The 16,254-nt window shown below is 37.4% G+C and overlaps 2 protein-coding genes across 6 annotated transcripts; one reads left to right on the top strand and one right to left on the bottom strand.

Moving 5' to 3' along the window:
• Nucleotides 1–2,619: 2,619 nt before the first annotated feature.
• On the bottom strand, nt 2,620–6,370 carry LOC105288156 (UDP-glucuronic acid decarboxylase 1). The gene is made up of 5 exons (XM_026973648.1): nt 6,002–6,370; nt 4,773–5,360; nt 4,557–4,665; nt 4,131–4,456; nt 2,620–4,041 (listed from the first exon to the last, which is right to left on the bottom strand). The coding sequence occupies exons 1-5, from the start codon at nt 6,060–6,062 to the stop codon at nt 3,773–3,775; spliced, it is 1,353 nt and encodes a 450-aa protein (XP_026829449.1). The 5' UTR covers nt 6,063–6,370; the 3' UTR covers nt 2,620–3,772.
• Nucleotides 6,371–6,490: 120 nt separating this feature from the next.
• LOC105288158 (tripeptidyl-peptidase 2) lies at nt 6,491–16,243 on the top strand. 5 transcript variants are annotated; one of them, XM_026973643.1, is made up of 19 exons: nt 6,585–6,746; nt 7,372–7,500; nt 7,917–8,084; nt 8,794–8,954; nt 9,054–9,217; nt 9,307–9,639; nt 9,902–10,171; nt 10,269–10,580; nt 10,690–10,846; nt 10,935–11,122; nt 11,201–11,355; nt 11,456–11,673; nt 11,759–11,993; nt 12,203–12,453; nt 13,681–13,692; nt 14,581–14,807; nt 14,919–14,930; nt 15,393–15,847; nt 16,015–16,243. In XM_026973643.1, the coding sequence occupies exons 1-19, from the start codon at nt 6,585–6,587 to the stop codon at nt 16,222–16,224; spliced, it is 3,819 nt and encodes a 1,272-aa protein (XP_026829444.1). In that variant the 3' UTR covers nt 16,225–16,243. The 5 variants fall into 5 exon arrangements, with proteins under 5 accessions (XP_026829446.1, XP_026829445.1, XP_026829444.1 ...); XM_026973645.1 differs by lacking the exon at nt 13,681–13,692 and having other exon boundaries at nt 6,491–6,746; XM_026973644.1 differs by lacking the exon at nt 14,919–14,930 and having other exon boundaries at nt 6,493–6,746.
• Nucleotides 16,244–16,254: the final 11 nt, after the last annotated feature.

Here is a 16,254-nt window from a genome sequence, read left to right as displayed (position 1 = left end):
CCGGATATTCTTGGATCGCGAAAACGTACGGCCGCCTAGCAAAAGAAAAACGGCCACGGCCGAGACAAATTGCGCCCGCTGACGTTAAAGTGCGGGGTATTACCGGGAACGCTAATAATCGTAAACGCGTCGACGAACGGAATATCCCGTAAATTTCCGCTTTATGCAAAATAATGGTGACCGTATCAAAGCGCCGGGGCCCGACTCGAGCGCGGCCATAAAGCTTTTAGCGAAAATTAGTATCGAAAACGGCTCGTACGACTCGGCAGTAAAATCCCCGTCTGTATTCTCCACTCCGAGCGGGTGTTTCGAGTGTAAGGTGGAGAGAGAGAGAGAGAGAGGGAGGGGACTTTTATTGCCCGAGTATTAACTCGCAACGTCTGTCTTGCTGCTTGCGCCCGATCTCGCCACCTCGCAAAGGTCGGAGCAACACCTGCGCCAGGGAGGCGTTTCCGCGCCTGGAAATACCACGGAGCCACGACGCCGTTATTCTCGCCCACCCCGGAAATTCAAACGGAATCTTTATCGTGTCCTCCGCGGAACTCGCGTCAAACTTGGAGGGAACTTGCGTCCACAAGTGCTTCGCGATCGAAGATTAACTCGGTTTAACGGCGACTCGGTGATTCCGAGCACGGCGATAAGCCGGAGTTTCAAGAGGGTGTACGCCCTGCATGTAGTCATCCAACATTATCAGCACCGTGGACGGATGCCATGCCGAAGGTACGCTCATAGATTGTGGCAGCTGTCTTCATAAACTTGAGATGATTCAGAGTCTACGAGTACCTATTTGTATTAAAATTTAACATTATATTTGTATTAAAATGTAACACAACTCTGTAAAGGATCAAGTCTATAGACGCTGATGTCGAAGAAAACATTTCGCCTGAATTCGCGTTCAGCGAGACCGATTACTTCAGATTAATTGCGAAAATAAATGACGGCGGGAGTGCGTTGCGCGCTTTGTGCAGCGCGGCTGCAGGAATCTCGTCCGCAGACGTTCACCGGTATAATATCCGGTAGATATCTGCCAGATATCCGGCAGATATCCGGGAAGCCATTTATTTATCTTCGTAACGCGCAATGCGGATAAATTAACCTTTATACGATATGCGATAGCGTTTTTATCGGCGCGGTATTTATTTTATCGGGTTGGAATCAGTGGAGTGTCAAGTGCACACACGTGCCACCAGCTCTCCCGTCCGTCGCAGTTGTTTTTCCCCGACTGCCTCCGAGGTGTAATTACAGTTTCATAGATCATACGTAAATATAACTTGACGTCTGTATAATAACGATTCCTCTCGACGCATTTGTCACGAGAAAATTAAGACGGAAGTGCTGCACGGCTATCTTAATGTGTTACTGTCGTGCACGCATATACGCACATATACATATGTCTGTAGTGGCGTGCCTATATTGGCGTGACATTAAAAAAGGAAGAAAGAAATCGTCGGTAGACACGAATATATAAAAGCATAAATCGATTCTACTACATTGCGATCTTTTAAAAATAGATACGTACGAAAGAAGGAAGACGTAAATAGCGCAATGCGTTGTCATTTTTTATTTAAACCGCATACGTATTTTTTATAATATCAACTCAATTAAAAGATACAATCTTTTAAGCTTAATTTGATGGCAAATAGGCAGATTTCTTGATTATCCAATCTTTATAAAGGAAGGGAAGGAAGAAAGCACTTCTGCACAATCGAGTTACGTTTTTCAAGCAATGTAGCTGCTTTCATTCAGGCACGTGCACTTTGTGCTTCGAGTCGGACGTGTACTTCGTACGAACGCCTTTATAACGATTAGGTCATCATCGTCACCCCGCGGCGGCACTTTCATTTGCACCAACAGAGTCGCCGTATATCCCGGATGCGATCATTATCATTAAGAATCGCCGCGCCTCTCCTCCACTTACCCCTCCTTCCACTTTCCGTTTGTCTTTTTCTGAGGAGGTAAAACTACCGACCACGCGCGCCCTGGCCTGGCCCACGCGACACCCATTACGGCCAATCGGCCCTTCAAATAGCCGCTCTAAAACGGCACGACTATTCTTTAATCTCGTCCTGGAATGCATCGCTTGCAAATGGCCGCACGCACAATAAGATTATATTATCTAGTCATGCTAGTCGACCGGACAAGAAGAATCAGCAACGGTGTTGCGTAAGAGCGAAAAATTCGTCCTGCAATAATAAAGAAGATTTGGACGAATTATGACAGGAATTCGTCTGCGGAAACGTGAAAATTGTTGACGCCAGAAAAAGTAAAGAGATGTTCATTTATTGTGTTTATGTATTTTATTACGTAATTATTTATTAATTTATAATTTATATCGCAAATTTCTTTACGTTTGTAGGCAAAGCGATCGAGTAAACTTCAAGTGTCTTTACAAAATTTGAATTTTATTAGAATTTATATTGTATTTCTCCTTAATTACATTAAGAATTGCACTAATATTAAGTTATTTTATCATTTCTATGTCATTTAACGCATACTCGGAGCACCGAAAGTCTGTATATCCGATAAGGCTATTGACATATCGAGATTTTTTCCCTCCGAGCATCGTGGCGGCTGCCAAATTTTGTCGCAGTAGAAATTTGGAAGTCGATTTGCGAGCTATTTACGTAGTCATTAATTATATTATACAAGTTTTGCTGTAAAGGATACATTTTCGTAAAAAAAAGATGTTTTTTTACTACTTATGTATAAATATAAAATTACTTTCCTGCTTATACGTTGTCGTTACAGTCTCACAGTTCATAATCACACTAAGTATATCTATGTTATATTTTTTATATCATGTAACATAACTATAATATATATTACAAACATTGGCATCCAAGTTTTTGATGGCGCTGTACAAGAGTTCGCAAATTTCTTAATGTTAAGTCTAAGTCACTTAATAATGTAAACATCTCTTATAGTTTTATTGCAAGTACATTCTTCGATAATATTAATAATATCACGATAACAAGAAATGAGTTGTCAGTATTTCTATATACGTAAAAGCTAAGCGAAAAATGTTTTACGTTCAAGCTAAAACGCGATTCTTAATATACAAAAAAAACACATCTTGTCACATCGCCAGCACCATTTTTCAATTGTATATGCATGAAAATTGTACATTTGCAAGAGTACAAATACGAGATAAAAGATAAAAAAGAAACATTCCTGAATGATTTATATACAGATGCGTTCTGTGCACACGTAATGAGTCCAATAAAGTGCATTAATTCACGTGGTAGCGAAGTATGTATATATTTATTAATATTAATATAATATTATACATATATATGTATATATTATATTATATTAATATTAATAAATATATATATTCGCTACCACGCGATTAATGCACCTTGTTGTTCACAGCGTTAGAAGAATAAATAACATAAAATATATTTTAAAATATATTTTATATATCATCAGTTATTAGTATATTAAATATATTTTAAAATATATATATATACACACACATATATAAAATCGTATTAACTCTATAGTCATGGAAAATGAAATAAAAATATGTTTCAAATTATTACACAGCTATGCGAAGCACGCGCGACATGCGTATATAGCAGAAAAGGTACAAGAGATTGAATTTAATGAGATAATCGTGCGTATCTTGCGTAAATGTATATCCATTTGCCATACAAGTTACGTAAAATGTTAATTGGACGGGGATTTTTTGGCACATACTGGTCCATAGCATAATGGCACTTTCACGCCACTTCTGAAAGTGGATACATTAATCGTATCGTTATACTTGACTCTAGAGTTGCTCTACTATATCGTGATCATTTTTATAAGAAGAGTGTTTAAAGCTGCTTTTCTGAGAATGCTTTGTCCTTTGTAATTCTTTAGCAAAGTATACTATAGTTTTTTTCAGGCCTTCAGCTAGAGGAACCTTCGGCTCCCAGTTCAGATACTTCTTCGCTCTGCTAATATCCGGTTTTCTCCTCTGCGGGTCGTCCTCCACTGCCGCAAGTTCGACTATTTCACTGGTAGCGCCCACCAAATCTTTTATCATGCGTGCGAACTCTGAAACAAATTCGAATATTGAATCCCGGATCGATTTCAGGGAAAGCTCCGGTGAGATAATGTGTACGACGTGTACAGGTAACTCTTACTCTCAATCGTATGTTCCACAGGATTCCCGATATTGACGGGAAGTGTGTAATTAGATGCCATTAGCGCTACCAATCCATCTACCAGATCGGAGACGTATTGAAACGATCGCGTTTGTTTTCCGCTACCGTAAATCGTAATGGAGTCATTTTGCAAAGCCTGGAGGATGAAGTTGGACACAACGCGACCATCGTTCATGTGCATTCTGGGACCGAAGGTGTTAAAGATTCGCGCAACCCGAACCGAAACGCCCTCCTGTCTCATGTAAGCGTAGCTCAATGTCTCAGCAACTCGCTTGCCTTCGTCGTAACACGCTCGTGGACCTATATTACGACAGTTTTTGAATCGTTAACACATCAATAATCGAGCCGAAGAAGAAACGCGTTTTCTTTTTGTACAGAAAAACGCTCGGGAAATATCTCACCGATGGGATTACGTGGCCCCAATACGTTTCCGCCTGTGGATGCTCATTAGGATCGCCGTAAACCTCCGACGTGCTCGCGATCAGCACTCGCGCACCGACTCGTTTCGCGAGTCCTGTAATTATAAAACGTTATTCAGCCGGCAGCTTAAAATTTATTCAACTGCTGCATGAAAATAAGCTCGGTCATAATTATATGAAATACTTTTTGTGAAATACTTACCCAACATATTTATCGTGCCCAAAGTATTCGTCTTTATCGTTTTCACAGGATTCAACATGTAGTGCGGCGGACTAGCCGGACTAGCGAGATGATAGATCTCGTCAACCTCCAGGTACAGTGGCCTCACGATGTCGTGATGCACCAGCTCGAAGTTCTCATGGCCGACCCAGTGCTCTACGTTTCGCTTCCTGCCGGTGAAGAAGTTGTCGACGACTATGACTTCGTGGCCGGCGAGCATCAGACGGTCCACCAAGTGAGAACCAACGAAACCCGCACCACCGGTCACTAGTATCCGTTTGCGATTCTTGTAATTTAGGAACTTCACCGTCGGGAAATCTTTCGCCACGCCGTTCTTGATCGCTGCTTCCAGATGCTGAAGCTTCCCCTCGAGCTCGCGGATGCGAATCTTCGCCTCTTCGATGTTCTTGATATCTCCATCGGATAACTCCTCATTGCCATTGTGCACTTTTCCATTCGCAACTTCGACATCGTTCTTGTCATCCAGACCGACTTTCCCACCGATTAATCGGCGTCGTCCGAAGCTTTGTTCCTCTTCTGTCGTCACCAGAGTTTTGTAAAAGCCCAATACTGTTACATGTAAGTAAAAATAACAATATTACTAGTTTGTATCTTATTGTGCAAAGTTAATATCACATATATAGTAAGTTAAATGTTGTGATAATATGTCACTTATTACATAATATATTTTTCAAAAATTCTTTATTTTTCATGATAGAGTTTAAATGTTTATCGCATGTACGTGTAAAGTACGAGCCTGGTAAAACACTTTGCTATTTTTAACATATAACTATATAGTTACTTCTAGCATTCTGCGTCGGTATAATTATCGCGTTACGTAATATATGTAAATATAATAATTAAAAGACAACTATTATTAAATGACATTTAACATGTAAATTACGAAGTCATAAATTGTAATCGAGAAGAAAAATTACGCTGTTTAAACGGTAGTAAACTTTTCATCCAATTTGCAGAATCAAAATTGATAGCACAAATTAGTCGTAATATGAAAAATGACACTGTATTATAAAACCAGATGAGCATTTTGCAATTGTCATTTCAAATTCAACACACGTTGGACCATAATAATCACAAAGAAACTGTTACTTGTAACGTAAAAAAATCGAAGGTGAACAGCTTGAAATTCCACCGATAGTTTGCATAATCCAAGATTATCGTGATAAAATTTCAATTTTTTAAACACTTACCCAACAATATACAAACCACGAAGATCGCAACCTGCTTCATCTTTCGTTGCGTGATAACCATGCTTTTATTTTGCACATCGCTCGGATCACGCTTGCGTCACTGCGGCTTATCAGCCAGGTGTCGCATATCTTTTCATGTAATACGGAAAATACGGTTGGAACCGAGCCAGCTTGACTATTTATTCAAAATACACGGGAAAACGTGGAACATAACCTTGAGAACCGTGCGCTCGATCGCGCAAACATTCCGCTCTAACCTGCACGCAATGTGGACTTATTGACGTGTTGACAGGTAGACGCGAGTGTCGCCATCTGAATACTCGAACGCTCGGACACGCGAAGACCCGAGGGATTATCGCGCGACGATTATGACGTTGCCGATTAGACCAGTGACAACGTCACGAGAGCGATTGCACGTTCGTGCAATGTACCATCCGTCGTTAATATAACCTAAAAAAGTGGCGCATTCGCATGCACGCAGGCGCAGATGCTGTTTCTTGATTAATATATAAGGCCGTGGCAGTACAAAGGAAACATCACGAGTGGTTTCCTTTGCGGTCGGGGTTTTAGTGGCGTTTGAAACATGGCAGACCTCATTGATTGTAATTTCCCTGTTTGGGGCCTGCTGCCTAAGAAAGAGACGGGTGTCACTCAATTCCTCACCAAATACCCCGAATACGATGGCCGAGGCGTCGTCGTCGCGATTCTCGACTCCGGAGTGGATCCCGGTGCGCCAGGGATGCAGGTAAGCGTAAATGAGCCACGACATTGGTTATGCGCCGACACACCTCCCGAACTCGTTTTCGCCAACGCGATTTTCCTCCACGAATTACGTATTCCCGAAATGCAAATGGGAAATTTTCCAGCGAGTCTGATACAGCTGATAAATACCGCCTGTTACAACATTTTTCCGTAAATTTTCCGAGCCCTCCAGCGCTCCAGCCTATCTCTGGAATTCTATCTCCATTGACAAATAAAATAAGAGTCATGCTATTTACTCATCTCTCAGTGTGACGATTTTGTCGCATTATTGTGTTAAGAGAACCTTTCCTTAATTGCCAACGAGCTACTGGCGTGCAGTTTTTTTTATGCTAATGCCTTGAATTCTACTAGGAGTAGCTAGGCTTTTGCCTTTTGACAGTCATCTAAATTTTACAGCTATTGGAGTATTGTGTCATGATACATGTCATGAGTTATATTTGTCCAATAGTAAAACTGAAAAATTTTAGTACCATATTTATCGTCCTATTATGCATTAGCTTTTATTGAATTCTTCTATTTACAACAGCATAAATATCTTTACATAACTTTTATAATGTAATCTATTATATGAAATAATTGTCTCTAAGTACAATGTGTATGGAATTTAGACGACTTCAGATGGGAAACCAAAAATTATTGAGAGATTTGACTGCAGTGGAGCAGGAGATGTAGACACTAGCAAAGTTGTTCAAGCACCAGATGGATATATAATTGGTCTAACTGGCCGTAAATTAAAGGTATGTTTGTAAAATACTACTCTATTGTATGCTTGAAAAGGATGATTGGAGTGAACATTTCTGTTACATATTTTCTGCTTGACTTTAATGTCACTGTTGGATACAAAGTATTGTAAATGACGAATTTATAATTTAATGCTGCAAATTTTGAAATGCAGATTGCAATATTCATATGAATAAATATAAATGTAAGATACATATGAATAAAGACGATGTAACATTTTTTATAACATACCGATTATAATTAATATGTTAGTATAATTAAACTACATATTTAACAATTTTTTAAACATTTTTACTAATGTCTAATTGATATCTTTTTAACTTGAAATCTATTGGACAAATCTGACAGCGAACCTATTCTTGTTTGTAATGTAATAAGAATTTATGCAAATTACTACATGTTTTATGTTTAGGTTCCATCTAATTGGAATAATCCTAGTGGAGAATATCATATAGGCTTGAAAAACTTATACTCATTGTATCCAAGTAAATTAAAGGAGAGAGTAGTGGGAGAACGCAAGAAGCGTCTTTGGGATGATGGACATAAAGCGGCAATTGCAGAAGCTTGCAGGCAATTACAGGTGTGCAATAATATCATTTTCATCTACAGGATATTGACATTTTTATCGAAAGTTGTTCGTTTTTTACTTTCCGATATCTCAAGACACATTGTTCAAATTCTTCGATATTTTTATTTGCAATATAAGTGCAATGCAATATTCGTGCCCTCTTTGCGCTGACCTTACCTATTGCGTGTAACTGTAATCTCACTGAAACATCACAGTTATCACTGGAATATTTGTTGGAAGCATCTCTCGGCAACGTTGCAATTAGAATTTTAGTCCATGTGATCCAAAGATAGGAGTGTTGTGGCAAACGAGCATGTCAAACCATGCAATTAAATGAGGCCAGTATTTCACAACACGTCACAGTGATCCACACCTAATGCTATATTTGTATTTGGCAGATTGATCTATTGTAAAGGCATTGATTCTCTATTACATAATATCCTTAATATATATATATAAAGCGAAGCAATTGTATGAGTGTGCTAGATATATGTGCGTGCAGCATCCTCTTTAACTGTGCAGGGCGTGTAATGTTATATTTATTTTTGTACTGACATGTAACTTAAATATTAATGACGGTTTGAAAGAGAGACACGAGAGAACATGTAAAAAGCTAGAGAGACATAAAAGTATATATCATTATGAAGATAAAATGCCATTATTAAAGTACTCGGGAAATAATTATGTTAATGCTAAACTGAATAAATGTTATTGAATAAAGGAATTTGAGAGCAAGAATCCGCAAGTATCAACTTTGGAAGAGAGACTGCAAAAGGAAGAACTTGAAGCTCGAGTGGAAGTATTGAACAACATGGAGAAGAAATATTGTGATGTAGGACCTACTTATGATTGTGTTGTTTTCCGCGATGGTAATATTTGGAGGTAATCATGTTCCGAGTATGTTATAATCCTAAATCCAAGTGATTTGCGTTTTGTTTAACTTGTTTAATTTGATTATCGATTTTTATTTTCTGCCGACAGAGCGTGTATCGACACTTCGGAGGAGGGTAATCTGGAAGCTGGTGTTTTCCTCGGGGAATACACGGCTACGAGAGATTTTGCTCCTCTCACTCAGGAAGATCAACTAAATATTAGTATTAACGTCCATGAGGAAGGAAATATATTAGAAATTGTCAGTCTGTGTTGTAAGTATGAGCAGGAAATTATAGCTGCAAGATCACGCCTAGTCAGTTTCGTTCCCTTAAGTTTATTCGAATCGGTAACCGTATTACAGCCAGTCATGGCACGCACGTGGCGTCAATCGCCGCTGCGTACTTCCCCGACAACCCGGAATTGAACGGTGTTGCACCAGGAGCGCAAATTATTTCGCTGACCGTCGGCGACGGACGTATCGGCACAATGGAGACTGGAACTGCTGTAGTGCGGGCGATGATTCATATAATGCAGCGTAAAGAGAAAGTTCACGTCATAAATATGAGCTACGGCGAACACGCTCACTGGTCGAATACGGGTAGAATAGGAGAAGTGATGAACGAAGTTATCGACGAGTACGGCGTAACGTGGGTTGCGTCTGCTGGCAATCTCGGACCGGCTTTGTGTACTATTGGTAAGTACAATAAAATTTTACAATAATATTTTATATTTATATTTTTAATTCTATATTATATATTTATTTAACAGTAATGCAGAAATTAATCTTGTCTAACGCGATTCTCATTGTTACAATATATAAATACGTATTTAGAGAGAGAGAGAGAGAGAGAGAGAGAGATCAGATATATTTAGGAAGAAAAATTTAATTTAATTTTTTTAATATGCAATGAGAATTTCAGAGAATTTTCTTACGTCTGTATATTTACAAAACGTAGGTACTCCGCCAGACATCAGTTCAAGCAGTATTATTAGCGTCGGCGCTTATGTATCGCCCGACATGATGGTAGCCGAATACTCTCTGCGGGAAAAGATGCCAGGCATGCCGTATACATGGTCCTCTCGTGGTCCGATGATAGATGGAGGCGCCGGTGTAACCGTATGCGCGCCAGGAGGTGCTATCACCAGTGTCCCAAATTTTACGCTTAGAAAGAGTCAACTGATGAATGGCACTAGTATGGCAAGTCCGCACGTAACCGGAGCAGTTGGTATGCAAATCAGTTTTTATCTCTAGTTGTATTGAAATCAAATCACGAACTCGCGAAAATATATTCTTATCCTAAATTTTTCTGAACTGTTTTTTAGCGATTTTAATATCCGGCCTCCTCGCCAAGGGCTGTCCACATTCTCCTTACAGCATAAAAAGGGCTCTCGAGAACACGGCCCTTTACGTATCCAACCTAGATCCTTTCGCGCAAGGTTCCGGCTTGTTACAAGTCGAACGTGCGTTTGACAATCTTGTCTCGTACAACGACGCTGCCGAGAGAGACATCCGATTCGCCGTGAATTGCGGCGTTAATAATTCTAAAGGTATTCACATGAGAACAGGCGTCATCGATCGTCCCAAGGATTACGCGATCACGGTCGAACCAGTATTTATAACCAGCGAAACTATAGGTAATGTTTTCTATGATTTTCTGTGAGTTTCTGCTTCTACGAATATTTGTGTATTTACAGTAAGTCACATGCATGAAGCGATAGTGTAGAGATTTATGTTGTTACGCAGATCCGTCGCGCAAAATTGATTTCAATCTGAAGCTCACGCTCGTGTGCGATGCCTCATGGGTCCAATTCCCGACGCATCTCGATTTGATGCACATGCCTCGTGCTTTCGCTATTAGAGTTGACGCTTCGAACTTATCGGAAGGTGTTCATGCAACTAGGTGAGGCCAAAGTGTTGTAGTCTTTGCGTTGTACAATTATATTAAACATTTTGTTAAATGACTGAGAGTCAATATTTATAATTTTCAGTGTACGAGCGTACGATGTAACTAATATCGCAAAAGGACCAGTATTCCAAATTCCAGTAACTGTCGTCCAGCCAATGACGCTGCCGAAGGCTGCGCTTCTTCCAGACCTGACGTATACGAACATTTTATTTAAACCTAACACGATTCAACGTCACTTTATTCTGGTTCCGGATGATGCTACTTGGGCAGGTATAGCAAGTTTTTGTTGTAACAATTTAATAGTAATTTTAATATTTTTATCATTTTCTCATGTATACTTTAAATTAGTTCTCAGACTGAAAAGCACGGAGAAGGATAAAACTGGGCGATTTGTGATTCACACTGTGCAACTGAAACCTCGTCTGGCTTGCAAGACACTTGAAGTTAACAGAATGATCAGCGTTACGTCTCAGTCAGAAACTGTTCAATCGTTTGCTGTTCAGGTATCGCAAATCAAGATATCTACATAGATATATCATTTCAAAGTTGATTGATTTCTCTTATTTATATTTTTCTCTACACTTATAATCTTTATTCCTTCAGGGTGGACTTATTCTAGAAGTAGTTATTGCGAAATATTGGGCGAATCTGGGCGATATGTTTGTCGATTATACTATAGAATTTCATGGAATCCACATGATACATGGTAATCTCACGATGCAGTCCGGGGATGGAATAAATCGCCTTGAATTACGTAGCTCTCTCCGAAATGAAGAAGTTGTACCTAGCATTTCTCTGAAAACATCTGTGCAGGTTTTAAAGTACGTTTTACTTGGAGCACGTATGAAATTTATAAATTCGCTATATGCAGACTAATAATTACGAAGTGTATCTTGTATGTTATAGGCCGAGTGAATCGAAAATCGCTCCTCTTCGAGAGCGTGACATTATCCCGCCGTCACGTCAGATATATGAATTACAATTGACATACACATTCCACTCGGCAAAAGCAACTGAGGTTACACCGAACGCTACACTGCTTAGTGATTTGTTGTATGAAAGCGAGTACGAAAGCCAGATGTGGATGATCTATGACAGCAACAAGCAGCTAATTTGTTGCGGAGATGCATATCCATCGAAAGTGAGTTCTTTTAATTTGAATTGCAAATACTTAGTCGAAAGTGTGCAGACGTTTATGACAACTTCGATTTGTCGCGTTATATAATTGCGATCAATATTTTCTTGTAACGTTTTATACAGCAATAATTTATTTTAAGATACGAAAATGGAATGTGACGCATAGTTAGAGCTTTAGCGTATTTTATACATTAAACGTATAATCTGTTGCAGTATACCATACAAAAGCTAGAAAAAGGAGATTACACCATGAAAATGCACGTGCGTCATGAGAAAAGGGATTTGCTGGAGAGATTGACGGATATGCCGGTACTTCTGAGTCAGAAACTTAGCTCGCCGATTAACTTGGATATTTATGCCAATCACTCACAGGCTATTATTGGTGGAAAGAAGATGGTTGCTGCATCTATTCCACCTGGTCATATTCTTCCTTTATATATTGCACCACTGTCTAACGAAGCCAAGTAAGTATCTGTATACTTTTATATACAATTGTATATTTTATATTATTTTATATTACATTATTTGTTTAGTACTTATTATCTTAGTAATGCTTGATGAGTTACAATGGCTTGATATTTCAACTTCATAGTCAGTAAAAATGATAGATCGAATTGAATAGCAGATATTTGTTTGTGTAGATCGTATACTAAATATAATGATAAAATTTTTGTATGAAAATATGATTTTAAAGCTTACGTTGAAATTTTGACTGTATTTGTTGAACATTTTTGCAAATTTATATGTTTAAAACACCGTAATGTATTATTTATAATTTATTATTCTTCCACGATTTCAACTTGACTTAAATTTTTCAATTTTTCTTGTTCTTTTTTCACTTTTTGGATTGCATACACATTCTGCACCATGCACATGACATATAAGTCCCCAACACGCATATATATTAAAATACATGATATACATTACCATTTATTTAACATTTATTAAGCTACAAATAATTTTTATTTATTTTTATAAATTCATATATTACATGCAAAATATTTAAAGTAGAAAATTATGTAAAATTTCGTATTTCCTTGTATATAAAAAGTCTGCTGTAGCTTTTTCGTTAATAATTTTACCAATAGCGTACGAGTTTAAAGTTAACTTTATTACAGTAACATGCTTTGTTTAGTTCTAAAATACTGCTTTTATGAATAATAATGTTAGATTATTGTCGATCTACACACATATTTGAATGACTATATACATGAATATCTTTGTACAAATATATACGAGATGTTTCTAAGTTGGTGTTAAAAATTATACGCATTTTCTTCAACCAATTTAAAGCTGACTTTGTTTTAGTAAAGATTTCATTGAAATTACTTTTATAACTTATTCATTTTAACATTAAATCCTAAAATTCAATATCTTTAAATTAAATAATTAAATTTCTAGTTAAAATTTCTTCCAATTAAGTATAACGATCATTTTTAAATTAATTTTTTGGTTAAAAAACTTAATTCTTGAAAAAATTTTTGAACTTTTAAATAAAAAATCTGAATCGCAATGTTTTTGCTAAACAAACATTTTGATTCCAAATTGCTTAAAGAACATATAAATATATATATAAGTTTCGTGACATCAATTTAGGAACGTCGAATATAATAATATACGCATATGTATATATATATTATTTGCTGCGAAAGTGCTACTAAGATAATTTTCTTTTTCATCTTACATTGCAGCACTGAAAACAAGTGAGTCTATAATACAATTTTTATATACACTTTGCATTTGAACGCTTTAAATAAAATTGAGGACATTTGTCACTCCGTTACACGGTTTGACACATTTTTAAATGCATGCTGATTATGTCTGTCCTTAATCAAGATAATGTACATAAGATACGATATCAAGATATTGCTTGTTGCAAGGAACAGGTATTTAGAAACATAGGCAAATTTATTTTTATTTAATTTTATTTCTTTTTTCTTTCTTTATTCTTAAATATCTCAAATAGGAGAAGTATATAGATTTACATATAATACATATTGTACACTACATACATGTACACGACATACTCAAACAGTAAACACAGATAATTAAACTTATATTTCAAAGAAATTTGCCTACTGTTCAACAATATATGTTTGCTTTTGCTTTTACTGCTACTTTCACTTCACTTAACTTCACTTGTTTTTTTCATGTTGCAACTCATAAAAATTCTTCTGAAATTTTTCTTAAATCTGTATATTTGTACAGTGTTATTTTTGAATATGATTGTTACCAACTACGAATATTTTGTTCCGAAGGGAAATTTTTACACTTGTTAATATACTTTCTGTTCTTTAATTGTATGTCAATATAACATACTAGTGTATATATTTCGTATGAAGTGAGCATATACATATATAATTTCTCTGAAGGAATATTATATTCTACTTTCTGTTATATTTCAGCTACTGTTGCGCTCTTCAATCTATTCAATTTATTTCTATTTATTTATTTCTGTTCTGTCTGGCTTTAGCATGTAATGAATAATAAAAGAAGAATATAAATAAATAACAGCGCTACAGCATTTATAATTAAAACAACTTCGAAATAATTACAAATACATTAAATATTTCTCTTTTCTTTTTGCCAAGAATATCCAAATACGTTACTCCTGGTAGTTACCTTCAAGGTACATTGACTTTCTGTAAAGACGAAATTGGAAAGAAGGTGGATAGTCACGTATTTAAGTACATCATATCTGAGCCTACCAAGAAAAATAGCAACTCTTCTACTAAATCGGACAAAGAGAAAACTACGAAATGGGATGAATACAATGAAGCGTTGAGAGATCTAAAATGCAATTGGCTTGCAAAACTTGGTAATCCAACATTTAGATACGTAGATATGTAGATGTGTACCAATAGACACGATAGGTACTTAAAGTAATACATTATCACATTTTTTTTTCCGGTTTATGTTCCACCAATAGCACCATCTATAAGTAAGTTTGGTTAAAGATCTGAATACACGTGTGCGTTATAATTTATGTGCCCCTTTTTCGTACCACAAACACACGTCACACGTTGTACCTTAGAGCATGTATTTGCAATCATAGTTGCATACATCTTCCTATGTATTTCTACATGTCAGATAATATGTATTCATAATTATAATTTTTATACTCTTACTGTCTCCGGTAAACAATTTGTTGACAACGTAGGTTTGTGAAATCTGTCATTTTCGTTTTTGTTGTCAGTGTAAAGTAACTATCTGTAAATGTAAAGTAAATGACATGACTATATTTACGTGATTCCTTATGTAACACTTACATACACGTGTCATCACGTATACACACACGTACGTGCGTCCAGTGGAAATCTATTTCCGAAAATAACTGTCAAAATAATCGTAAGAATTATCTTACATCGAGCATTAACGCTGATAAATTCTGTTCTTAAAACAGAACCCGGCGAATACGCCAATTTGCTGTACGGGGAATTGAAGAACATCTTCTCGGATCATTTGCCGGTCCACACTGCCATGTTAACGTCTCTTGATTCTCCTGAAGCGCGACGGCACATACCGCACGACGATCTCTCAGAAAATACTATCGCACTTGCCAATCAAATAATAACCGTCGCTGACGCTGTGATCACGAATATCGATCAGGACAAACTATTAGCGTATTACGGATTGAAAATCGATCAGCGTCCCGACGCGGCTAAGATCAAAACGACTATGGAGAAGCAGAAGAACAGCCTGATCGAAGGATTAGTGAAGAAGGGCTGCGCACTGGCACGGCTGTACGTACATGGGACAAAGGCGGCAGAGGGAGATGGTTCCTTCGAACACTTGCTCGAAAGCGTGATGCACCACTGGCAGGAAGTACAGAAATTCGCTGAGCCTACTGACAGCAAGGTAAGAATAATTTATCGTCGTATCTAAATCGTTCTTGAAATGAGATAACGTTTACTTGTATCGATATTAGGATATCAACTACTTTAAGTTGAATTAAGTGTAATTAAGTTGATGTCAAGTATGTATTACAAGGTATACATTTTTTAAAATCCTTATTTCTTCTTCAGGTGATCATTCTGTCCTTGTGGCACGCGCACATCAATAATCACTATGGACGTTACTTAAAATTATTGACACGTTACTACGAAGAGAAGCCACTGAAGGAACTTGAGGAGAAGTGCATTGAGATTGCAAGGGTTCTGGGATGGGAGCACTGGTCACGTCTGCTCACCACGAGTATACCAACGCGTTACCCAGCCACATATAGATTGTTTTGATCGCTGGTGGGTGTCGTTTATTTAACGCAA

This window comes from Ooceraea biroi, chromosome 11 (assembly GCF_003672135.1).
Source record: "Ooceraea biroi isolate clonal line C1 chromosome 11, Obir_v5.4, whole genome shotgun sequence".
In the NCBI taxonomy this organism is placed as follows: Eukaryota; Metazoa; Arthropoda; class Insecta; order Hymenoptera; family Formicidae; genus Ooceraea; species Ooceraea biroi.
Note: the sequence above shows the minus strand (reverse complement) of the source record. Positions and strands in the feature narration are given on the sequence as shown.